Source organism: Colias eurytheme, chromosome 10 (genome assembly GCF_061535395.1).
Source record: "Colias eurytheme isolate Ceu_HAF_F1 chromosome 10, ilColEury1 Martin Lab GWU primary, whole genome shotgun sequence".
Classification (NCBI taxonomy): Eukaryota; Metazoa; Arthropoda; class Insecta; order Lepidoptera; family Pieridae; genus Colias; species Colias eurytheme.
In genome coordinates, this window is record NC_142989.1 from 10693897 (window position 1) to 10720088 (window position 26192).

Consider the following 26192-nt stretch of genomic DNA (forward strand, 5'->3'; position numbering starts at 1 on the left):
AATAAGTTACGTTTGTAAAAACTGTACTCATAATTGTTTAATCCTTACCTATGTGTGTGATCTGTCTTCACATCCGTAAAAACAAAAAATGTATAAAATATACGTTTCATTCTCATACATACAATCTATAAATATTTTTTTTGAGAAAATAAAGCTTTAAATTATATGGAAACCTATGTAAGTTATTTAGCAGCGCTTGAATTGATGCTACAGCCTACAAGCACAGACTAATAATAATATACTACGTATACAAGTTTTATTTCTATTTCTACTTCATGTACAATATGCACGAATATAAAAAAGTGATCTCTAAACTTTAAAGTAATATATCTGTAGTTCGATATATTCAAATATGTACCTACCAGGTATTATGCTTTGGGGTAATTACGGTTGAAAAAAGGCCACATTAATGCCAATTAAATGCGTAGCTGATGATTATTCCATAATGTAATACATTTTCATAATATATATTATTTATGTAAATACTTAAAATCAAATGATCCACGAATAACATTGAGAACGACCCTAATGCATTATATCTGTTGGAATTGTTGGAAATATAACTTATAGCATTATACAATATACATATTATGTATTTAAAAAAAAGTTCCGTAATGTGTGTTTATATTTTAATAAAAATCTATCTACAATGTTAAGAGATATCTATAATAATCGCATTAGTGAAAAACGAAAATAAATGTTATGCCATCTGAATTTTAAATATGTAGTTTGGAAAATCCAAAAGTGCACGCCTCATAATTTTTTTTAATAATTATTTATTAATTATTATTTTTGTTTATTTAATAACAATTAAACCACATCGAATCAGACCCTGAAAAATGAAAGGGTTCTATTCCTGAGCATACTCAAGCGTAAGAGAAAAAAAAAGACTCGATTAGTAAAGTATTTCGGTCGCTATCGTGTTAACAAGAAAATCCTCCGCACATACAGACACACGGACGTCCAAGACAGAACTTTTTTAAACTGTTTTTTAACTAGTTTAAATAACAAAAATGACATCAAAAATATCATGAATGTTAAAAATAGTGTTTTTTCTTAATATGTGTGTGTATGTATTATCTTACAAGTGCAATGTATGATACATAAAGACATTTAAAGTTTGAAAAATCAGATGTTTTGCGCGAAGCGACAGTAGTACCCACCTCAACGCTTCGCTTATTTATGAGGCGTGCAATAAATAGTTATAAAAATATCAATCTACTATGCAAATGTTATCCCTTAAATTCTATTTAGAGACTCGTCTATTTTTCTGGACATGTATAAATAGAAGTTTTATTGAAAGCACCGTCTTTTATTTTAACCTTGGTTTAAAATTAAATAAGTAACAATGTCTTTGAAAAAAATAGCTGCATCTTTCTCAGTACAGAACTCATGTATCATCTCATGAATGCACATAGAATTGAGTAAAATTAGTATGAGAATCCTTAATCTTTATAGTATTAAGAATATAAAGACAGTCATATTAAAAATTAAAATGTAGTAGACTTGGTAAGAACATAATATTTTTAAGAGTAAGCGAGCTTTCCTGCACCCGCGGCTTTAGCTGCTTGGTCAAGAACAATTATTCCCACCGGAATGAGGTGTTTCACCGTGTTGTAAAGTAAACTGTAAACCGTATAACTCCAGCTTTATAACAATTAAGCGCGTCACACACGGTGAAGGTGCAGGATGGCGGTTCTACAGGAGTCATAGTACGCAATGACAAAAAGAAAAATGATGGTCCGAACGCTGATTCCGGATGCGTTAAGATACTGTAATATAAAATATAGCAGTATCTTAAGATAAAATATTATAGCATCTTCACCGTGTGTGACGCGCTTTATTATCCAGACACACTTCCAGAAATATGAAATCGCTCGGTAACAACGTGAAACAAACAAACAATATTTTATTGAGTAAAGCAAGAGTAAAGTAACTATGAAGTATGAAGATAATGTGGATTTAGCTGCAGAATAAGTACCTATGTAGTCTGTGAAAATTTAGATCATAGTGAAAAAACGCCTTCATGGCTTCTTAATATGTTGGCAGCACTGGTCATATGTCATTTTGATTTTTGACACTATGCCATAACAGAAAATGACATTTGTTGTACATAACCTATCTTTGCTTAGACGAAAAATCCTTTTTATTAGTGAAAAATGTATAAATGCACAAAAATTTACCACCAAAACCTCATATAATGTTTTGTTCTTTGGTTCTGACGAAATTGGACTAAGCAGCTTACGGAAAATTAATTCTTTAAGGTAAAAATAACTACTGCCTAGCAAATGATTCATTATTTACATTAAATCACTATAATAAACAGTTTTCTACAGGAAATCAGAAAAAGTAATAAGTCGGCTACATCTAGTAACTGCTAATAGTTCTAAGAACAAGAGTACAATAGAAAAATTTGCACAAAGCGAAGAAATACCAATATTGCAATGGCCAAACTTAAATATTCAAAACGCCGAGTACGATATCGGCTTAATAGTTGCATTTGGACATTTAATCAAAAAGGATGTTCTTGATAAATTTCCTTTGTAAGTATCTATTAATTTAACTATACTTTTATACCTAACATAGTATAGGATCCGACTTCGAGTTCAAGTAGTAGTTTTTATATATAATGTAGTGAATATCTGTATACCATTTAAATTAGTTAAGTAAACAATTATTTCACAATAGACAATTTTTCTTACAGGTATAAAATAAAATATAAAAATACTTTTATTTTAATTTACAGAGGTATGGTCAATGTTCATCCCAGTCTGTTGCCTCGATGGAGAGGAGCTGCTCCCATAATCCACACTTTGTTAAATGGTGATGAAGTTGCTGGTGTGTCACTTATGAAAATAAAACCAGATAAATTTGATGTTGGTATGTATTTAATATGATACATATATTGAAGCATTATAATATCTTCTTATGGGATGTCTACATTAGACTGATAAATTTTCTTAATTTCCAAATGTTTAATTTATAATATAATAATAAATCTGGTGAAAATAATGGGTTACTTACCTACAAACTCATAATATCATACCAAACTATATAACCACAGACATGTATATTTAAGTAGACAACGCAAGTACCGCGATCTGTATGAAAACCAAGCGTGTCATATTTTTTGTACTGACCTTGACGCGTTATGACGTCACGAGCGCTTTTTAGTGATGTTAATTTCATTTTACGCTAAATCGATTAGGCCGCCACTCGCGCTGCGATTCTAGTATCGTCCTATCCCATCGAAGTAAATCGAAAGAAATCAGATCAAACTAGATCTATGTCTAAGAGGTAGTCAAATAAATGAATCGTAATCGATTACTAAATCGATTCAAGACAGAAAAATGATAATTACCATAGACAGAGGGATGATAAAATAAAGTTATAAACCTTTTAATATTCTAACAAGTAAACTAATGTGTTTTAGCTTTTTCTTACATATGCCCATTGAGTTACCATGTACTACGTACTAGAGAGGCCATCGAAAGAATGTAATGAAACTGTCAATCAATCAATCTTTATGTCCCGTTGCATCGATCCATTTTCCTTTTATGTTCGGGTTACTTGGAAAACTGAAAAAACAAACATAGTCTAAGCAATAAGGAGTTTTCTTAAAAAACTCCCAAGATGACACTTTAACTAATGGCGTCCATGTCATAATATTTATTTTTAGTACCTTTGTATTAAAATACTTAAAAGTTCTAGGTCAAGTCGTATTAAATGACAAAAAAAATCTATGCCTTTTTTTCTGAAAAATTGCTCCTTCAAATTATCATTTTTCTGTTCGATTATAAAATCGATTAGAATCGAGAACTGTTGCATCAAATGAACATCACTAACCACAAAATTGGACAGAAAAATGAGAACAGAAAAATGAGAAGACGCTATTCATTGCTTGTTATCATACGACGCGATCTTTACCGTGCCAAGTAAAAGCCGCAATGTATTCCGAATCATTTCGTATGATTTGGTATCCGTGTTTGTCACGATCGTTTTCCACAGATATTCTTTATTTGATTTTAAAATAAATAGTGCATATTCTGATTAGAAAATTACTTACCGGTGGAAGGAAACATCTCTGCTAACTCGGCCACTCACAGCTGTGGAGTTTCTACAGTTTATAACGGCGCAATTCGGCATTTTACTTTATTCAGCTTCACGTCTTTCCTTGGCGAACTGCAAGCGCGGACTGAGTGTAGGCCAGCGTCAAGTAAGTTTCATAAACTTAGTTTGGACACGGGAAGTACATACACTCGCTTAGTCTATCTTGATACATGTCTGTGTATAATATAACTATATAAAATATATTGAGAAGACCTTTTGATTTTCTGTTCAAGATTTATAAAAAGAGTGCTAACATATCTATCACACAGAAAGAAATCTTTGAAAATAGATGCATATAAATGCAACAATTTCATTCAAAGTTTACAACAAAAATAATATATTTATATGAATTACAGGTGAAATAATAAGTCAAAAAATTGTTCCTGTACCAAATGATATACTGTTACCAGAATTAACGAAACAACTATCGGATATTGGAGGAGAGATGTTAGTAGCCTGTATGAAAGCATTACCAACTAGTCTCGATAATGCTAAGCCACAGAGTAATGAAGGTGTTACTTATGGTAAATATTTATTACTAGCTGCGCTACGCGGTTTCACCCGCGTGGCTCCGCTCCTGTTGGTCTTAGCGTGATGATAGCCTCCTCGATGAATGAGTTATCTAACACCGACAGATTTTTCAAATCGGAATAGTGGTTCCTGAGATTAGCGCGTTCAAACACAAACAAACAAACTCTTCAGCTTTATAATATTAGTATAGATATGTTTGAAAATAAAATGATTGCTTTTCTTCTGTTTTTAATAAGATGGAATTTGAACCCAAGCCTTATGACCACCAAAATATTAAACCAAACCTTATTTAGTAGACCTGCATATATCAAGTTTAATAGTCAATTTCTATAGCTCATGTGTAATTCTGATGACCTGTTATATACTATACTGTGTGTGTATATATTATATTTCATCCTAATCTGTCCGGTTGTATTTTGTTAAAGCATAACAAATATCTATTCAAGAAACTTTCGCGTTTATTATATTATAATATTATTATAGTAGGACTAGTGGTCCGCCCCGGCTTCGCCCGTGGTACCTACATGTTTAAACCATCCTATCTCTCAAGTTGGATCGAACTGCACATGGTGTGCGAATTTTATTATAATCGGTTAAGTGGTTTAGGAGTCCATTGAGGACAAACATTGTGACACGAGATTTATATATATTAAGATTGAACTATTTTCAATAACCAAAACATTGTTTTTCAGCAAAGAAAATCAACAAAACAATCAGTGAAGTCAGATGGTCAGAAATGACAGCTACACAAGTGTATAATCTGTATCGAGCGACATACGGCCTCTATCCATTGACAACAACATTCAGAGACAAACCAATGAAATTATTCAATGCTTTTCTTGTACCAGATGAAAATGTAGAACGAAATTCTCAACCAATCGGTTCACTAGAATATTGTACACAAAGAGACGCTGTAAAAATACTATGCAAGGACAGAAAATATATTTATTTTAAATCCCTTAGGATTTTAGGAAAGCGGGAAATTACGGCGCTTGATTTTTACAACGGTTATATCAAAAATATTCCTTTAGATAAGAGAAAATATGTAGTAGGTTGTTGATTTAGTAAATAAATGTTATTAATGTTTATGTTGTTTTTTTTCCTTTAGAGTTTATCAGACCAGTTGTAATTCTATAAATTACTAGCTGTCCCGGCAAACTTTGTACTGCCTTACTCTTATCACTTAGGCGTATGAAAATGAATAATGAGTGTTGACTGATTCTAAGATTTACTTTCTAGCACACAAAATTTTATGACAATCGGTCCAGCCGTTTCTGAGGAGTATGATAACATTGTGACTCGAGAATTATGTAGATAGCGCAATAGAAAAGATGTCACTCTAAAGAGTAATGTAATGCCTCTCTCACTCTAAAGAATAATGTAATGAAAGAGATGTATCTTAAGGAATATACCTACTCTTTAGAATTGTGATATATTTTTTAATGTTCATAACACTAAAATGTAAAAGTAATTAACCATAAAATGAAATAAAAAATCAAAATAATGTTCTTCAGTTTTTTAATAACATCACATGCCTAATCAACTACAACAAACAACTTTACACTAATTTAACTCATCTAATATAAATATAACATTCACATAGTATATATACATTAATAAATTATTACACATTTCATAAAAATAAGTATATTTTATAGTTTATATATTTGAACATCATACCTAGGTGTCTACATAAAATTATTATATACTTTAAAGATACCATACATACATAAATTTTACTTACATAAAGTATATAAATATGGGATGCAAATAATATATAAAACTTCTGGTGCGAAAAAATAAGCCCTCAACCCCATAAAACATTATTTATTATTCAATACTTAGTATTTATTTTGAATCTACTTCAAGATTTTTAAAAACTCGTAATCTAACAATATTCGCCAGTTTATATTCATTCAATATTAAATAAATAAAACTAATATATGTATATAAAAATATATGTAAATTACAAAATGTGGTAATATATGGTTACATCCATAAATAATAAATCTGATGAACCTAACATACATAAACATGTCTTCTCTCTTACATAAAAGGATTTTGGTTCGGAGGTTTACTATGTAAATAATACAATGAAATTATTTTCTGTTGAAGCATAATAAATAAATTTATTTCAGCATTTGTTTCGGATTCATCATTTACTAAAGACACGTAGAATTAAACTACCCTACTAATTTAATACATAGTATTACTTTAATATACTAGATTTACTTGAGCGTTGCGATGGGTTTTTCGTTTAAAAACCGCGCCAAAAATTCATACAAACCGCATTCTTCCATGCATACTGTCTCCCTCGCATATAACAAGTTGCCATATAAAATTCGATATATATTTGTGAGGGTTACGACTAACGACGTTCCATATTATGTTTACCTCTCTCAATATGACATAGAGATATTACAAAAAGAGTGGAACTGCCTGAAAAGCCTGCTTCTGTGCCTTGGTGAATAGAATGAAAAAGTCGCAGAGCCTTCCGGTTTCAAATTTGTAGTTTTACAAAGAGTATAGAAAACTCAGACAGACGCATGTCTTCTCTTCTCTATTTATGATACCTCTATGTATATATCACTCTATGCACACTACTCACATCGTATTTAGACAACAGTGTTTCAATAGACAAAACAGTTAGAGCATTATAACCCCTGTATAAAACACATTGTGTAAATTAAAAAATTTCATAGCCATTGCAACAAAACACCGGATTTTATTCTTGTGACATCTTGCTGTAAAATCAAACAATCACTGCTCTTTTGTCATGTACAAATTACAATACATGGATAGAATCTTCTGGCTTTAAACTCTCACCCTGTAAAAGATAATCATTTATTACTCTCCCTTCAATATAAGCCTTATGTTTATACATTTACTTATCGAAGTAATAAGATAATTAATAGTTACTAAATATGAAGCACTTATAGAATATTAATTAGGTACTTATTTAAGTACATAGTTACTAAACAATAGAGTCTAGAGATTAGGTAATCTGCTATTTATACCATTATTTTATGATTCGTTCCATTCATACTGGATCCCACAGAGCAAGTAATATACTTAGTACTGGATCCTTCTAATATTCATGCTGGAATCTGGATCCTTCTAATATTTACATTTTTACTAAGCGAGAGAGAAATGAAGAGAATTGAAAATATACCATTCTCATGAACAGAAATAAATTATTTAGGCAAAATACAATATAAAAAATATTAAAGTTCACTTACCTGCATTGTTTGTTAATATTAAATTCTAATCTATAACACTTGGGAAACATTTCTATGCAATAATGTAACACAAAAATTTGTTATTAAATGCAATGATTTTGGATGTTAATTTTAGACAGGAATAAACTAAAATATGCATCACATTTTGACTTTTAGCCGATATTAATATGTACCTAATTTTTGTTATTTGACTAAACTACAAATATAACATTTTTAGTTACTTTTTCTTTTTGATTATGCCACTAATAGTAGGGGAGCCCAAGAGGGGATTTTGGGATTTACTCGAGCGCGTCAGATTACTATAAGGGACGGTACCTTAGCTATTCATTAGTACCTCTAGTCAATATGAGCAGTTATGGTTGGTGGGTGCGCTCAGGGGCCCCGCTGGAAAATTTGAATAATCCATAATTTCCTAAGGTTGAGCTCGAATCGTCAGATTAGCGAAATGGGGACTTCTTATATTATAATTAACCCCCCCATATATTAATCTGACGCGCTCGAATAATATTACTTAAATTTTTTACCCTTTCTTCATAGCGATTAAATCGTCAGATTAACGTATACTTTTTTTCAGTGACGTCCTGGAGCATGCAAAATATCAATATCTAACGCGCTTGAGTATTTCCAAGCCAATTTTTTTCTTTTTTAAATTAAAAAAAATCAAAAACCCTTCCCCACCGCTAAAAGTGAAAACATTATAGGACCTTTTTTTCTCGCTATGGTCTAATCTACCAATTCTAATAGGTTCCCGTGACGCTCGAGTAAATCCACATTTAGCATCCTGGGCTCCCCTACTATAAGTAATTACAAGCGGCGTTTAATGTAACTCAATGACTTTCAAGGATATTTACATACAATATAGCTTAGTTAATAAAATTACAAAGGGCCCCATTCTCCTGTACAGCCCCAACATTTTTCATAAATGTTGCCAGAACGAAATAAGTCTACATATTTTACCACACATATTCAAAATAACTTAGCTGATGTTTCTTTAGAATCACATTGGCTTATTTATAAAGTCCAATGAAAACTGCTTAGCAAAAGCCTATAAAAAATATTAGATCATTTTTACGACCAATAGGTTCTTATTAGGTGTGATTTTTTTCTTCATTTAATCCAAGCCACACAATCTAAACATCTAAGAGTTGTATTTTTTTTCACATACATCGAAGCGACAAAACAGAAGCCTGCCTTACCTTTTCTAACAAATACTGCAATGAGATTTTCTAACAACTCGTATCCTGTAAAAGTATTTTTATTTAGACTGGGAATGCGATATCGCTTCCGATATTGATACGATTTGTCGGTTGGTTTAAGTAAGATTTTTAAAGTATTTTACAGCGCACGATATTTCTAATACCTTCCTCAGTTTTGGAGTATTCCCAGTCTAACTGAAGGGCTTCTGTTTTTATGGTGATTTTGGCAAATTTCAATGGTTTGTACAAGATATATGATTTGGGGAGTATTAATAAAATAAAACATGCAGAATTCAAAATGTTGCTTTTAATCACGATTTCTTTCATGCTGCTTATATAACTTATAAGATTCCCTTATGATGAACTTCATATCATAATTAATTTTCCTTTTTAAAATAGTTGCGAGTAAATGACACATAAAACTAATTTACAACTGCCAATTAATATTTATTTATAATAACAGATTTTTTGAAAAAAAAACAAATATATTATATATATGTACATTGTAATAGGTAGGTAGTTACTATTGCACTTTCAAAAATGAAAAAAATATAATTCAGATTAAGGACCCCAAACGCCCCATATTTTTCTCTTTTTTTATAATTATTATTCTATGGATATGTATACATATAATTATATGCTTTATTTTAATCATTTTAAAACTTACACTAAGATGGCAATAATATTGTTAATATAACGAAATGTCATAAAGACCCTTTAACAAGACTAGTCTTAACCCTCTACTCAACTTAAAGTTGCCCCAATCCATAATTAATTAAATAAATCTACAACCCAATTTCTAAATGCATCCATTTTAACAGTCATAATAGACGTAGACGTCACTTAACTGCTATTTTTAGTGTTGGCAAATTCATATTTTGATTAAAAAGAAACCCGGCGCATTAAATAAGCGGCAAAATGAGATAGCATTAATAATAATTCCGCGTGCGCATATAAAAAAAAATGTGTGCGTGTACTAGTGTACACACGTAAGAAGTGAAACTTCTTTATGACCTTATTTTAAAAAAAATAATTTACTATATGCAACTTTACAGAAATACGTCGAATCACGCGTGGTAGGGATAAGAAAAAGATGGCGCGTAACGGAAAAGTGTCACGCGTAACGAAAAAATGTTACACTAAATTTTTTTCCAATCCCGATAAAGAAGTTTCACTTCAATTAAACCATAAGAAATAACTATAAATGACGCCATTAAAAAATGCATGAATAAAATTAATGTTTACAGGCACATTAAACACTGATTAAAAATTACCCCTTGGTTAATGACTAATGTTATTACTTCATAAATTTAATTCTCCATTAAAATGCTTTTTGCATTTCCCCATAAACTACGCAAAGTAAACAAAAACAAAACATGAACATTAATGAAATGATAGTGCTCATGATAAAATAACGGTTTCCAATGTTCCAGCCTACTAAATAAAAATTCAATTATCATTTAATTAATAAACAATGTATTCTTTATAATTAAGTCTTAATTATCCATTATCAAACAAAATAATAAAAAAAAACATTGGAAACGTTTTGACATTGACAGATGTGTGCGCGGGAAATGATTTTTTAAATGGCGGACAATCGCAGACGCTTCACTCGTATCACAGAGAACATTTGGGCACCAGTTGTCTCCTATAAAGGGTGGTTAAATAACAATTACTACATGAACGGTGTTTGATTTTTGAGGTTATCAATAAATAATAAATTTAGAACCTATATTTTGATACATTATTTGACATTATAACTGATAGATACGCTAAACAGAAATTAAGTAAAGGAATAAAAGGACTGTCATTCTTGTCCCAATATAAAATAATTTATGGATAATCTCAAAATTAAAGTTATTTTAACTAATGAAAGTGTCATTAACAAATAACAAAAAATAAATAAGCATCTGTATTGTATAATTTATTTCAAAACATGATAAAAAAACATGATTTCATGCAAAAAACATGCAACAGACAGTATAAAAAGCGTTCCTTGTAAAAAGTTAGTAAATGCTTATATTCTTAGGAGCGAATCTGCAAACCGAGAATATTATTATAAGGAAAACATACATACACTATGGAGGAATAAAAAAATGCAATTTAATAAAACACGTTTAATTAATCTATGACAACAACGCTATAACTAGTGTTAGGAATATAAATATATATATACTTTACTTACCTAATTATGATAACAAGGTAAAACTAATGTATCTTTACCTAAGTACTAAATAATTCTATTTGATTTTTTTGTAAATGTAACTTTTAATGTGTATGACCAATTATTACGTTCTTTTTAGGAATTTCTTAGAGTAAATATTTTCTTAATTGCTCTTCTTTCAAGATAGATTAAGATGTTAACCGTTCTCGAACAATCTCAAACTATAGTTGCCTGTTCTAGTACTCATTAATTTTAGAGTTTTAAGTGATCTATCACATTTAATCTATTACTTTTTAACCCTTTTTCATTACATTATTTTTTTTTAAATTACAATTAAGTACCAACTTTATTTATACGACCATTTTACCCTTTCAATTTTGGTAATCTTATTTATAACTTTACTGCATAAGTATTTCCAACTTTTGTTCTAAAACTATTAAATAAACCCCCTAATCATGAATTTTTATTTTTTTCCTACTTTTAAGTTCATTTTTTACTCCATTGTACCCAAAAAACTCATACAAAGTAGTACTAGAACATAGCAACGAGTCAAAAACAACAAAAAACCAATATTTCCCGCTATCTACCACTCGATAACTCATCTCAGCTAATTCGGCAGATAGCTTATCTATCCAATATATACGATATGACATACAGGTGTCAAAATACATCATTTATAAGCTAATAACGTAATACGTAATATTAGTCACATAATCTCTATATATAGTATAGGGTTACGATGCTGTAACGAAACTCAAATTTAACTCGTCGGTATTTTTGTCTTTTAATTTATTTTAATAATTAATCTATGGATATTAAATATCTCCCTTTTTTGTTAGTATTTTATTTAAAACTAATACTAATTGAGTTTGTTCGCAATTAACGAATTAAGTTTGAGTTTCGTTTAAAAATTCAGAAGAAAAAAATATTTTTTTATACGTAGAGTGACCAGGTTTACCAGCATCTATATAATTTTGAAAAGTATTGTAAACTAAGTAACAAACACATAAAATGCAAAAATAATGTTTTTTTTTAAGCCTAGGCCACTCTTAGTACTAGAATACGAACAAAATCTCAATTCGCACAACATAGGTTTTACATAAGTACTAGCACCCTGTTATATACATACATACATAAAATAATAACATACATAACATAGCTGTTATTTACATCTAACTACCAGCTGTTGCAAACCTTTGGTACGAAAAAATAAGCTTATTTTAATATTGCACTCTAATTAAGCCTCCTGCCAATTTCAATATAAGAAAGAAACAAATATACATAGATGAATTTCTTGCATACATTTTTTTGTTAGTAATATAAAATATCTCTTTCCCATTTTAATATTTTTTTGGTTCCTTTTGAAGTAAACTAATCTTTGGTTTAACGCGTCTTATCAAATATATCACATATTATTTACACAACAAATATAATCTTCAATTGGCATAGATAAATATTTTTAGAAAATCGATCAATTTCCGTATACACTTCACACGTCACCTATATTTTTATTTTGAAAATCATGCTATCCAAATATAAATACGTATTAGAGCCTCATTACTTGAATTTGAATATATACTACACTCATATTTACACCCACTTATTAATGTATACAAAATAATATTTTTGTTACGTGTGTACGCACACATTGAGAGATACTTATTTCTGTTATAGATATTTATTAACACCTACTAAGTGACGTACACAAACATTTTTTCAAAATTTTGTAAGAATATTACACAGCTCAACAAAAAAATATTTTTTTTTTGTTGCCCTGGATATTTCTACAGATTTATATAATTCAAGTACCCAGTTTGCGAATGTAATCATTAAAATTATTTAATTGGCTCTAGTTTTTTTTTAATTTGGTTTTTCATATATTAAATTTTCTTACGGCCCTTCAGAATACGGGTTAATAACAAGTGTTTATTTTTTTGGTGAATTACGTTTTCTGCACATTTATTCGCTCAGATATAACCCTATTCTATAAAACTGGCTGTAGAATATCAGAATAATAAATAATTTCTGTAAAAAAATTATTTTTATGAACAACAATGTTTGGTTTGTATTGAGTTGAAGAAACCCAGTAGCTCTTGGTCAGCAAAGTGGATAGGTATACGAAATTCCCTTGATGTTTTTATTAATAGAATTAGACAAAGCAAATTATTTAGGAATAATTAATAATTATGAGAATTTAGGCCTTTGAGGGAATCTAGAAGTACATATAAGAAAAATACCCGACGGCCCTACAGGACGGGCGTGAAAATTGATAAAAGATGGAACAAAATTTTATAACTGATGCTGAATGTAAATTATGGAGAGATATAGTATTGGTAAATTTAAGGTAAATTTAAAACACCAAATTATAAAGAAATTGCACAACAGTTGTTAAAAAACTTTATTATTTTATGAGCAATTACGAACATAAAGCTACACTTTCCTCACAGTCTCCTGGATAGATATCCAGTAAATCTGCAATATTTCTGTGAGAAACAGGAAGAACGCATCGAAAAAGAAGTAAAAATTATGGAATAAAGGTATCAGGGTATATGGGATCGTCACATGATGGCAGATTACTGATGGTCCATAACAAAACTATTGTCCCAAAATTAACTAAGAGAAGCTTATAAAATCTATTTCCTTGTACTATTTCATAAGTTTTAATGATTTTTCTCTATTTTTATATCAATTTGAATTAATTAAATACTAAAACAAAACAATAAGTAAAACTTTGTAATAAATAAAGGATGTTAAACAAATATACCTTCTATTTCGTGCTGCGTTTTAGAGTCTAATAAGAAAATTAGGATTAAAAAAAAACTAGAGCCAATCTACCAAAACCATTAATAGTTTTATATATAATATGCATTAAATTATTCGAAACCACTTTCACATCCAGGACAACAAAATCATTGTTGACCAGTGTTAGCTTTGAACGTGTTTTAAACGCGATCTATTCTTCACATTTACGGTCAGATTTTTTTTATTTGTAATAACTACAGCTGCATTGCGCTTTTTTGGTGGGAGACAATCTTATCCTATCACCGACATTCTAATATTATGTAATTTAAAATGTTTTCGAATTTCCATACTAATTTCTAATATTTTTTTCTCGTGCCAAAGGTTACCAACCGCTGTACTAAAAGGGAGGGGGGAGACAATTCGTTGTGTTTGTTCGCTTACATGTGCTCAGGGTGGGAACGGATGCAGTCGATGAAATCGCTCGGTTTCAGCTCGCCGCGGCAGATACGGAATACCGCCGTGAAAAGGGGAAACCTGGAAAATAATGTAGATTGCATTTATTTCAATGAATATAATTGTGATAGCTGATTAAAATCTTGTGACGGTAATGCTTGATTTAAATATGATGTACCTGAATTAAATCAAGGGTAGCCCTTTTTGCTTCGTGTCATATTTAACGTAGTAAAAGAAAAGCATACAGACGTGTGCGGTGCGACACGTTTTTAATTTTTTAACCTTATATTGTTTGTGAAAAGAAATTCTGGGGGGTATAGCAGTGTTATTTCCAGTTCGGGAGAGTGATGGCGCTAGACGACCCATACAGCTGTCATTTTTTCCACACTCGAAATAATACTGCTTTAAGGGGTGTTAGGCGGTCAGCGAAATTTCAGCTATTCGGGCCTGAGGTAAGGGGTGAGGGGGTCCGCGTTTAGTATGGAATCAACGTTCTCGAAACTAAAAATCGTAATCGCTATTCACATTTTTATCAAAAGTGAATGAAAATACATATTTAGTATTTTTTAAATCTAAAACATTTATCGAGCAAAATTTTTCCAATCGTATTTTGGAAACAGTCATCCCATCACACATACGTTCTGTAATACATATTAGAAATTTCAGTGCGAAAGAACTTCAATATTTTCAATTATAGCTCATAGATAACAGTCCATTTTGCCGTTTTCACCTACTAAGGGCCCTGAAGACATCGTGGTACGAAGGTCCTAAAGTGTCTTGGCTTCTTATTGTACTGTATAAAAACCCTTAGAGAAAAAATGTAAACAAATCATTTTGAACGTGTTTATTGTGCCAAATATGCAATCAATTATCGTCAAGAATTATCTTGGCAAGACTTCCATTTACTCAAGGGAAGAAAAATATTTTTTTCATCATTATTTTATCAATCATCCATTACGTAAGTTTAAATTTAAGGGTAGATATTCTATCAACATGTACTGTGATGAAATTATATTTAATTTTTCGTGTTAAAAGCGAGATTTGCTTCAAAAGTAGATGGCTAGGTGAACTAGGTAGCTTGTATATTTTTATATCGGCATTATAAATGCTATTTTGTGCGCTAGGAACTCTTATATTGGCAAGTACTATATTGTTTAACATTGCCCGGGCCTGTATACTAATTTTACATACATACCTGATGTTAAATTTAAATTATTATTATTATATTTACTGAAACCGTTATCGTTACAACTTTGGTATTAAATAACACGTGATTGTGTTTTTTATTATAATAATTCTTGGTTTATAACTGATTTAAAACAATAAAATCTCTAAAGATATAATTGCATTAATTATATGCCTGTTAAAAGTAAACCAATAAGGTATAAACAATCTAATCTAGGCAACCTAGTTTGGTTCTAAAGATGTTCTTATTAATAATAAATTGGTTATATCATCAAATACAATACAAAGATAAAACATTTCTCTGAACACAGTGCATTTCTTATGCAATTAGTTTTATCTATAATTCGTGACGTAACACAATCAAAGACTATTCAAAAATAGACTTGGCGATCATCCACAACTCCTAAGGTCAATGTCGCATATACAGTGTGGAAATTTTGTCGATGCAAGTGAATTTTCGAAAATCTTTGAATGCAGTTCTGTTTCTTTTTAAAAATAAAGGAATGTTTCCTTTCAGCAAAATTTGCTATCTTCAGTATTTCAAGTACTTTCCCTCCAAGGCCCATCGAAAATTTCCACACTGTATATTTTGTTGTTGTTTTTATATAAGAGAGAGTATTTTTTATAATCATGAGCAACCAAATAAGTGATTAGTAAAAAATATCGTAATAAAATTTGGATACAAACAAGGAATGATGCAATCGCAGCTTTTAAGTTGTTTACTATAGAGATAATAATTATTTATAATAAAAACAAAAAATTGTGCGTGTACTATCGTGTACACACGTAAGAAGTGAAACTTCTTTATGACCTTATTTTTCAAAAAATAATTTACTACCTATATGCAACTTTACAGAAATACGTCAATCACGCGTGGTAGGGATAAAATCAAGATGGCGCGTAACGGAAAAATGTTACACTAAATTTTTTCCAACCCCGATAAAGAAGTTTCACTTCAAAAAAACAACGACTGACTATTCGATTATTTCGGAAATTTTTAGAAAGCTTATGTTATTAGAAATGACATAAAATGTATTTCTCCAAAATGATAACGAAAACATAAAACATGAAAGTCTATAGGTACGTCATACGTGGAATGTCTATACGCTGTATGTCTGTACGTCAGCACAAAGCCTAATTGTCAAGAATGTGTATCTGCCCGTTTAGATGCTCCTTGATCGAGCAGTCCGGTTTTACGTCAAAGGTACTTTACGTGTCTGTATAAGTCAAGCGTCTATACGTCTAACGTCTATACGTCAAGTGTCTATAAGTCAAACGTATATTACGTCAAGTGTCTATAAGTCAAACGTATATACGTCAAATGTCTATAAGTCAAACGTCTATACGTCAAATGCCTATACATCAGAGGTCTTTAAATCTTTGTCTTTTCGTGAAATATATTACTGAATAATGTTATTATAATACCACACCCCGGACACTCCATACAAAATTATCGTTTTGACAGTCACACTGTAGAGACTGCAAATGTGTGTGTAAACGCTTTATGGTTGGCACATTTTTGACTAGCGTAAAAAAAATCGCGTTTTTCTGATGAAATACATCCGTAAACAGCACAATATCTAACCATTTTCTACGAAAAACGATAATCACAAATCCAAAATTATAAAATTACTTTAAGTCAATTTGATTAATGTTGTCAATCTTCGTTGCGTATCGTCCCTGTAGAAAAATGTGGACCATTTTTGGCCTGATCGTGCGGGGTGAGGTAAGTGTTTAATTTTGGCGGGAGGCGGAGAGTGTCCGTTCTGTATTATGTATTCTGTGATAATACTATAAATATCAGAACTCACTTGTTTTCCATATTCTTGTTGGCTAACATGTGGTTAACCTCCTCAGCAGTGATCGGTCCTTGCAGCTTCTGCCCATTTAGCATTTCGTCTTCGAGCTCTTTGATAGAGCGGCCTGTTTTTACGAACGCTTCGGCTACACGACGGTTTCTACCACCTATGGAATGGAGTTTCGTGAAATGACTTGTTAAACCATACGTGGGAGTATCCCTAGTGACAATTCAAAAGTTTATATGTGACGATTATAAGGATGTCCCGCTACGTGGGATTTTCTAACACATAAAGAATGATTTGCTATATTGAGTTTTGAATTAAGAAATATTAAAGTGAATTTACATGATTATTTCTTGAAGATTGAAATACTAGCATTACGGTCGGCTTAATAACTAACTCAACTAACAAAAAATTTCAAAATTTGTATACAAAATTACAGCCAGCTAGTAGGACATAAAATTGATCGTAAACTTTTAATACCCAAAAGAAGGCAATGTACATCATCGTCAGGAAAAGAACTAAAGAAATTGACTTTTATTATATAAACTATTATACGATGTGCACTTTCGCTATAAACACGATATTATCAGGCACTCGAACAGATGTAGTTTGTCAGTAATCCCACGTTACGATAACGGGGGATTATCTATACGTCCTAATAACATTGCTAAATGTCATGTTATGCGGTTACATAGAATCGTTTTAACTGGAATTTCGTACTATTGTTTTTATGTATACTTGTATTATAAGTACGAAAATTTTATCAACTCGTGAATTTGTCCACGGATATAACTGTGGCACCTAGCTAGTATAATTTGAAAGAAATATTACATTTGAAAGTATTCAAGTTACCACAACATACTGCTAAGATTTTAAAGTAAGCAATCTGAAGTATTCCGTGTTATAAGATTTACTCTTCCGATAATTTCGATAAAAATATTTGGTTTCTATCTGTTTAGGCTTACCAATGATAAAACTTTGTTTTGATAACCATATTTCAGGAAAAACGAAACGATCCTGAAATATGGTTATCAAAACAAAGTTTACTTAAATCCATCCATCAACAGCTCCTTTTCTGAATACACAAAACTGATGCCACACAAAAACATACCATAACACGTTAAAATAAGGTCAGCGATGGCACAGAACTCGAAGAATGTCCTACCCTACATTGATGACGTCACAATTGGCAATGCTATTCAAAAACATACCATAACACGTTGTAATAAGGTCGGCGACGCCACATAGCTCGAAAAAAATTGTGTTCTACACTACATTGACGTCAAAATTAAAATGCCATTGAAAAACATACCATAACACGTTGTAATAAGGTCGGCCACGCCACAGGATTCAAAGAAAGTGCTAAGTTTGCTTCCCGGATAGAAAACATCGACGAATTTGATCATCTCCATGAGACCTAGACGAATGACCGCCGCTTTAGTGTTGTCACCGAAACCCAGGCCATCTACGAAGCCAGCGCCCACTGCGACGATGTTCTAAAACAATATATTTTATTAAGTTATCAATAAATTTATTATTTGTATAATGTATGTATTTGTGTAATATATATTTTAATGAATAAAATAATTGGTATTGGAATTATTTCGATTATTATTGATTTATTATTTCGATAAGGAAAATAAATTGATTACAACGTCTAATTTATTGAACATCATCATTAAAAAAGACACGTAAAGTATGTTTTATTTTGTATATTTTTAAAGGTATCTAAATCATATTGGATCACAGGACATCGTGATCCTGCTTCGTTTTCAACAACATATAATACTATACAGGTAATAGGTATATACTTCTTCACTTAAAGTATTAAAAATTGCACAGACTAGAATGAAATTTATTTGAAAAAGTTATCATTAGAATAAAATACACTCATGGCAATGGAATCATTTACTTATCTTAATTAGTGAATAGATAATTTTGTTTAATTACCGCGCAATTGGTATAAATAGCTACTGTAATTGATGCTATTTCGTTATTCATAAGAACATAAATGAAAATAATTGTCTAATATTAAGAATCGGATAGTTGTAACCATCAAAAATAAAGATTCCTACTACAGAATTCTTAATAGTCCCTGGCTAAGCGCCTAATTTTTTTATTGAGTTAGTTCAAATGATTCAAATAATGCCAGGACTATAGAAAATTCCATAAAAAATGAGCTCTAGAACTAGATTCTAGATTCTAGAACATTCCAACCATAACAAAGCCTTATTATTTATGGTATCGAAGCTAAACCTGATACCATAGTGAACCAACACATGAAACCAAAATCTTACACGCGTAAATACATACGATACTTACTTATCATTTGCTTGTACTTGTAATACATATTATACAAATAAAAAGTTGTTTATATTGTCGTCTTATCGTTATCGAAGCGTTGATTTGGCTTTGAATGGCAGGGATTAGCCATTAATTGGGATTATAAGAGATGTCAATAGCATTTTTTATTGAATAACAAGCCGATCCCTCTGACTTTGTAAAATAAACTTTATAAAAAAATGTACATTAGGGATGTCTCCAAAATTTAGTAAACCACTACTAGAAATCGCGATGATTTGTTAATTAATTTTATATCGGTGACCGTATTTGTTATTTGGTTGTATTTTGCACGCCTCATAAGCGAAGCGTTGAGGTGGGTACTACTGTCACTTCGCGCAAAACATCTGATTTTTCAAACTTAAAATGTCTTTATGTATCATACATTGCACTTGTAAGATAATACATACACACACATATTAAGAAAAAACACTATTTTTAACATTCATGATATTTTTGATGTCATTTTTGTTATTTAAACTAGTTAAAAAACAGTTTAAAAAAGTTCTGTCTTGGACGTCCGTGTGTCTGTATGTGCGGAGGATTTTCTTGTTAACACGATAGCGACCGAAATACTTTACTAATCGAGTCTTTTTTTTTCTCTTACGCTTGAGTATGCTCAGGAATAGAACCCTTTCATTTTTCAGGGTCTGATTCGATGTGGTTTAATTGTTATTAAATAAACAAAAATAATAATTAATAAATAATTATTAAAAAAAAATTATGAGGCGTGCACTTTTGGATTTTCCAAACTTTTTTTCTTATATCGAGACAGCGGTGGGATCGGGACGAATAGCTAGTATTAATCACGAGGAAAGTCTGTGTATAAATCGTTTTTAAATAATAGTATATGAGGTATTACATTAACGACATGACAATAAATATATTAGAATGAATAGATAAGGATACAATAACGTTTATCATGGATAACATCCATCAAAGCACCGATAATCGTCTAAATGAAGATATTGTTTGCAAAACAACACTTATTAACTAAATCATAGAGATGGTATTCCTATGTATTGTGCTAATTCAAATAGGCCTGTAAGATATTATTGTATGAATAGGCCGTATGTAAATAATTCATATAGGCCTGTATTCAAAAACTGTATTACAATTTTACTATCAAATTAGATTGGGTTGTGTCCACATAATATAGTATAGCATAAATAATACTAAAATATATTGGTCAATAACACATGCATCACAATATTCACTACTACATGTATATTCATTTGTCTATCTTAAACCTATATAACGCATTCCGTTCATTCATTCGTTCGTGTGTACACAAACTACTCATTTGTACCCTAATTACTCCTTTGTACCCAAACTTCTAATTGTACCCAAACTATTTGTACCCTCACCTTAAGAGCACCACAGATTTCCACAGCATCCTCATCATCAACCACCACCACCCTGAAGTACTCCGTCTGAATGATGTCCCTCATCATTGACGCTAGCATCACATCCCGACAACCGATGGTCGTTTCGCAGAATTTCTCTTCAGCCACCTGTACCCAAAATTGACAGAAAATCAAATCAGCGCCATATTGTGACGTCATAGCTGTTAATTCAAATAAATCAATCATCTAAATAAAGCAATTACGTTTGTATTTAAATATAATGTAAAATTCAGGTAAAGGTATTATAAACAGTTATTGATATGGATAAAGGTTAAGATACATAAATCGTATTTTTAAGTGACATTCGATACATAAAATATGCCTTTGAAATTCCTAATTCGCATAGTAATAAACATAGCTTTTTTTGTAGTTTTTCTTTTTTTTAATAATGTATTTCGTTTAAAATTCTTCGTAATGAGACCACGCTTTAATATTCGTGTGAACAATGTCAGAACAAAACAATGCGAAGAGATATAAATAAACATTTTTTGTTTTCTTTAAACAATGAATAGAGCGAGATATTAGCTTTATTTTTGTGTGCATTCCTATTAGAAACACTAACGAACATTTCATGAAACTATTTTAAGTGGTTCGCAAAATTTTTATGTATGTACATAATAATTAATATTAAATTTACAATTATATAATAAAAACTATTATAACATGAATTATTATTCTTTTACTACCTATATAAGGATATATAATAGGGTTTGACGCGGTGCACTTCTCAACTTGTACACCATGCTCAAATGGTACACTTCTCAAATGGTACACGTCTTGAGTTAGTCATGAAATCTGGCATAAAATGTTATTTACTCAAAATACAGTTTTTACGCAATTATTTTTGTAAATTTCATCGTTATGAAAATCAAACTGCGCCGGACTAATCTTACAATATATTATGTACTATTAATTAGAGAAAGTCATATGCTTGTTAATTAATGCGTTGATAACAAGATATCATTGAGTTTTAATTGCACATTCACGATGAAACAAATATGATGATGTGAACTGTGATTTGTATCATTTTTAACAAAATAAGAAATTGTATGCTTCATTTTTTTTGAAGTGAAACTTCTTTATCGGGGTTGGTAAAAAAATTTATTGTAACATTTTTTCGTTACGCGTGACATTTTTCCGTTACGTGCTGGCCACGGACAATTCGCTATAGCGAAAATTCGCGCGGCGCGACTGGCGGCGCGTCTTGCGAATGAATCAAATGTATGGAAATGTACTGGGCATGCCACGCGCAGCGGCGACCAGCGAGACGACCGGCGAATTTCCCCGAGCGAATCGCGCGGCACGACTAGCGATCGAAACAAATGTATGAGTTATTACGGCGCAGGCCACGGAGTCGAGCGGCAGACGCGGCGACTACTCCCGGAGCGAACTTAATTTAAAATAGTTTGTTTTTTTTTCGCGAAAATGGAGACGGAAGCTTTTATTGCAGAAATTCTAGCTAGACCAGCTATTTGGAAGCCTAGCCACCCACAACATAATTTTTCATCATGCCTATATTTTTCATATTTTTGGTGGAATTCTCCGTCTGTAACACGATTTCTATTTAATTCGTGTACTCCACTATATCTTCCAAACATTAAATCTTGAGCAAAAAAGCTGCTACTCTCCAAACAACGTCGAGCTAACTTTGATAAAGCCATCTCGTCTCCTCGTCTACACTGGTCGCGGCGGCGAACGCAACTGCCCGTGGCGTGCTTACCGCGCCGCGCGAATTGCCGCGCCGCCCGTCGCGCCGTCGGTCGCGCCGCCGGTGTCCGTGGCCAAGGTGTTACGCGCTATTTTTTTCTTATCCCTACCACGCGTGATTCGACGTATTCAAGTAAAGTCGCATATACTTAGTAAATTATTTTTTGAAAAATAAGGTCATAAAGAAGTTTCACTTCTTACGTGTGTACACTAGTACACGCACACATTTTTTTATACGTCAATTTGAACAATTTTCCTGTTATAGTATGCAGTTGTACTTTGATTTTAGTCTCGCTACTATACTAGAAAATACAATCAAGTACATATTTGATTATTTGAAATAGCTAAGGTGTAGAATTTCACGTCGAAACGTCGTGTTAAATATATTATTTAGTATAAAATAAAATACAGACGTCTTGTGCATACAAATAAATTGTAGCATTTAATTTTTTTTTTGCGTTTAAATGAGATTAATTATATGCAAGGTCACAGGATATATTATAAAAAACAATATTCCACAAGATTTATAATTACTTTAAAGCCACTAATTAGCACTACAAAAAGAAAAACGAAGGTTCTTTTGCTGTTACCTAGGAAATATACAAATATACAATATATATATACGTACATTGTACGATATTACTACCGTATCTTCGAAGTAACTTACTGTTTTTCTTTTATTTAAATTTATGTAACTACAGCATTATGAAAATATTCCACAACTTTGACAAGTATAAAAGTGCATTATTTCTAAGTAACATCATGTAAACGTTAAATTTTTCGGGTTGGGACTTTTTTATTTATAAAACGAAGTTTACTCTGATATCAAATATGTTATCATACCAATGTATTTGAATGTTTGTATAAGATATCAATTAGGACTAAATTAACAGACCTTTAAACTATTGTGGTATCGTATTTTTATGGTAGTCGAATAATTTATTTTTGAAGTGAAACTTCTTTATCGGGGTTGGACAAAAATTTAGTGTAACATTTTTGCGTTACGCCGTACGCGTGACATTTTTGCGTTACGCCGTACGCGTGACATTTTTGCGTTACGCCATACTCGTGACATTTTTAAGGTCATAAAGAAGTTTCACTTCTTACGTGTGTACTCTAGTACACGCATACATTTTTTTATATTCAAAACTAATCGATCATAGTTACATTTTTTCTTTCTTAATGTATGAGTTAAGAATTCAATATTTAAATAATATTGATAGAAAACTGAAAATGTAAAAACACCTATTTCCACTTTAATTAAAGTATACCACAAATATAAGACTTGCAGCCCTTTATATAATGCTGTTAAATGCAAAAGCCAAGGTGACGCGATATAAATAGAAACAGACCAACGAAGGTAAATTATTTGCTCCGTTTGTAATAATTCCGCTCACCAGTATACTACGTTTTAGTAAAACTTAAATATTTACATCTTATATATAAAATTCTCGTGTCACAATGTTAGTCTGCATACTCCTCCGAAACGGGTGGACAGATTCTCATGAAATTTTCTCTGCATATCGGGTAAGTCTGAGAATCGGCCAACATCTATTTTTCATATGTACCACGGGCGAAGCCGGGGCGGACCGCTAGTTTACCAATGAAATTATGTTGCGGTACACGGAAATTAGTTTTTTTCTAACAACTAGAAACTAGTTTTTATAATACTCTTTATTACGAGTTTTAAATAAGATAGCAATGAACAAAATTTTTTGGGGCAACGTTCATGAGAACGTTAAAAATTACGTAGACGTACCTAATTAACTTAGGTTAAAAATACGCTACAATTTTTGAATTGGAGGTTTTGTTTTTTAAATATCATAAGGTTACCGGAATTTAACATTAGATGGATACATAATTCTTTATTGCACACACAGAAATAAACATAAAATACAGCTATAGTAAGGCAAACAAAGACAACATTACTAGTAACATATTGTATATCGTTTTCTCGTAAACACTAGTGTAGGAAATTATCAATACGAAATATCCTATAACAATTCTATTCAAAATATTATAAGCCAATTACACATCTTATTACAAGTCCTCAGAAGGGGATCCTACAATAATAACCGATCCTTAAAACCTACCGAAAAACTTGACCTGTATTAAACCCAGACTACAAAGTCAAACAAGTTTTGTTACAAAACGATTAAAGTTCAATATACTGGCTTATAAGTCAAATATATTACACATTTGACATTACAGTATAATACTTTACCTCAGAAGCGATATTGGCACCCATGAGCACCGCGCAGGGGATCTTCAGGCACCTGGTGATGATGTGGGATATGAGGTCAATGCCACCACCTTCCGCGATGTCGAAGCCCTGCCAACAAACATTCATGTAGCTTGTAATTTAAGTAGAGGGTATATTGACTATAGAATATATTAAGAACTAGCTTTCCGCCCGCGGCTTCGCCCGCGTTTTCAGAGAAAAACCCGTTCCCGTAGGATTTCCGGGATAAAACCTATCCTATGTCCTTTCTCGGGTATCAAAATACAAATTTCATGCAAATTGGTTCAGTAGTTCAGGCGTGATTGAGTAACAGACAGACAGACAGAGTTACTTTCGCATTTATAATATTAGTATGGATTAACAGATTTAGAGAGCGAATGTTCTTGGAAGAATGCATAACTAATTGGTTAAAAATTACTTCTGGATAATAAATCAAATCATCCGAATATATGACGCATTGCCTATAAATCAGTTACTTATCATAAAACTGATCGCAGATTGTTTATTAATAGCGTGCCTAAATGACTATTGTTGCAAAAGGTCAACTTTTTTTCATTTTTAGCTGATTGCATTAAGGAGAAATATTCATTACGTTCATATGTACAGAATGATTATACCTCAATAGATTTCTACTTAAAACATGCATCGTAAAATGCAGCATCTAAATCCCACTTATAAGTCCTACATAAATGGCGACAATCCACTGATTTCAGCAAGAATTCGTACTAATCCCAAACAATTCGAAGCACGCATCCAGGAAGTGTCACGTCACTTCACACGAGCGTGTTAACGAACACGAGACACGTGACACAAGGCCACTGTTACGTGCACACTACGCCAAGTCTCATGTACAGTTAATATAGCTGCAAAAAATGATTATCTCACACTTGGCGCGAACATTTGTGTGCCAAGTTTGATCTGTCTCGTCAACTGACGGATATTCGACTCTTCGAAGCGTAGACAGAGAAACCAATAGACAAATTGATATCTTATGTCGCATTCACACAAGAAAAAGAGCAACTTATGCCGGTGTTGTGTAAAGAAATGAGAGAGAACGATAAAATTTTTTGTTTCA

At 31.5% G+C, this 26192-nt stretch overlaps 2 protein-coding genes across 3 annotated transcripts in view; one reads left to right on the plus strand and one right to left on the minus strand.

Moving 5' to 3' along the window:
- Positions 1 to 2091: 2091 nt before the first annotated feature.
- On the plus strand, positions 2092 to 5729 carry LOC149905444 (methionyl-tRNA formyltransferase, mitochondrial). Its single transcript, XM_090106596.1, has 5 exons — positions 2092 to 2264; positions 2337 to 2543; positions 2747 to 2880; positions 4467 to 4634; positions 5334 to 5729. The coding sequence occupies exons 1-5, from the start codon at positions 2098 to 2100 to the stop codon at positions 5699 to 5701; spliced, it is 1044 nt and encodes a 347-aa protein (XP_089962722.1). The 5' UTR covers positions 2092 to 2097; the 3' UTR covers positions 5702 to 5729.
- A 1640-nt stretch (positions 5730 to 7369) lies between these two features.
- Positions 7370 to 26192, minus strand: part of Gpdh1 (Glycerol-3-phosphate dehydrogenase 1) — a 33272-nt gene continuing 14449 nt past the window's right edge. Inside the window, exons 4-9 of one of the 2 annotated variants that reach the window (XM_090106080.1) lie at positions 25100 to 25207; positions 21130 to 21276; positions 18735 to 18918; positions 17432 to 17585; positions 14424 to 14516; positions 7370 to 7468 (exon numbers count right to left, since the gene is read on the minus strand). In XM_090106080.1, the coding sequence (XP_089962206.1) occupies positions 7456 to 7468; positions 14424 to 14516; positions 17432 to 17585; positions 18735 to 18918; positions 21130 to 21276; positions 25100 to 25207 (699 nt within the window). In that variant the 3' untranslated portion in view covers positions 7370 to 7455. Of the gene's footprint in view, positions 7469 to 9917; positions 10725 to 14423; positions 14517 to 17431; positions 17586 to 18734; positions 18919 to 21129; positions 21277 to 25099; positions 25208 to 26192 lie in introns of those variants that run through there. The other variant, XM_090106079.1, reaches the window with a different exon arrangement.

Coding starts and splice junctions, on each gene's coding strand:
- LOC149905444 (XM_090106596.1), top strand. CDS start 2,098: ATGACATTTGTTGTACATAACCTATCTTTGCTTAGACGAAAAATCCTT. Junction 2,265..2,336: donor CGGAAAATTAATTCTTTAAG/GTAAAAATAACT, acceptor AGTTTTCTACAG/GAAATCAGAAAAAGTAATAA. Junction 2,544..2,746: donor GTTCTTGATAAATTTCCTTT/GTAAGTATCTAT, acceptor TTTAATTTACAG/AGGTATGGTCAATGTTCATC.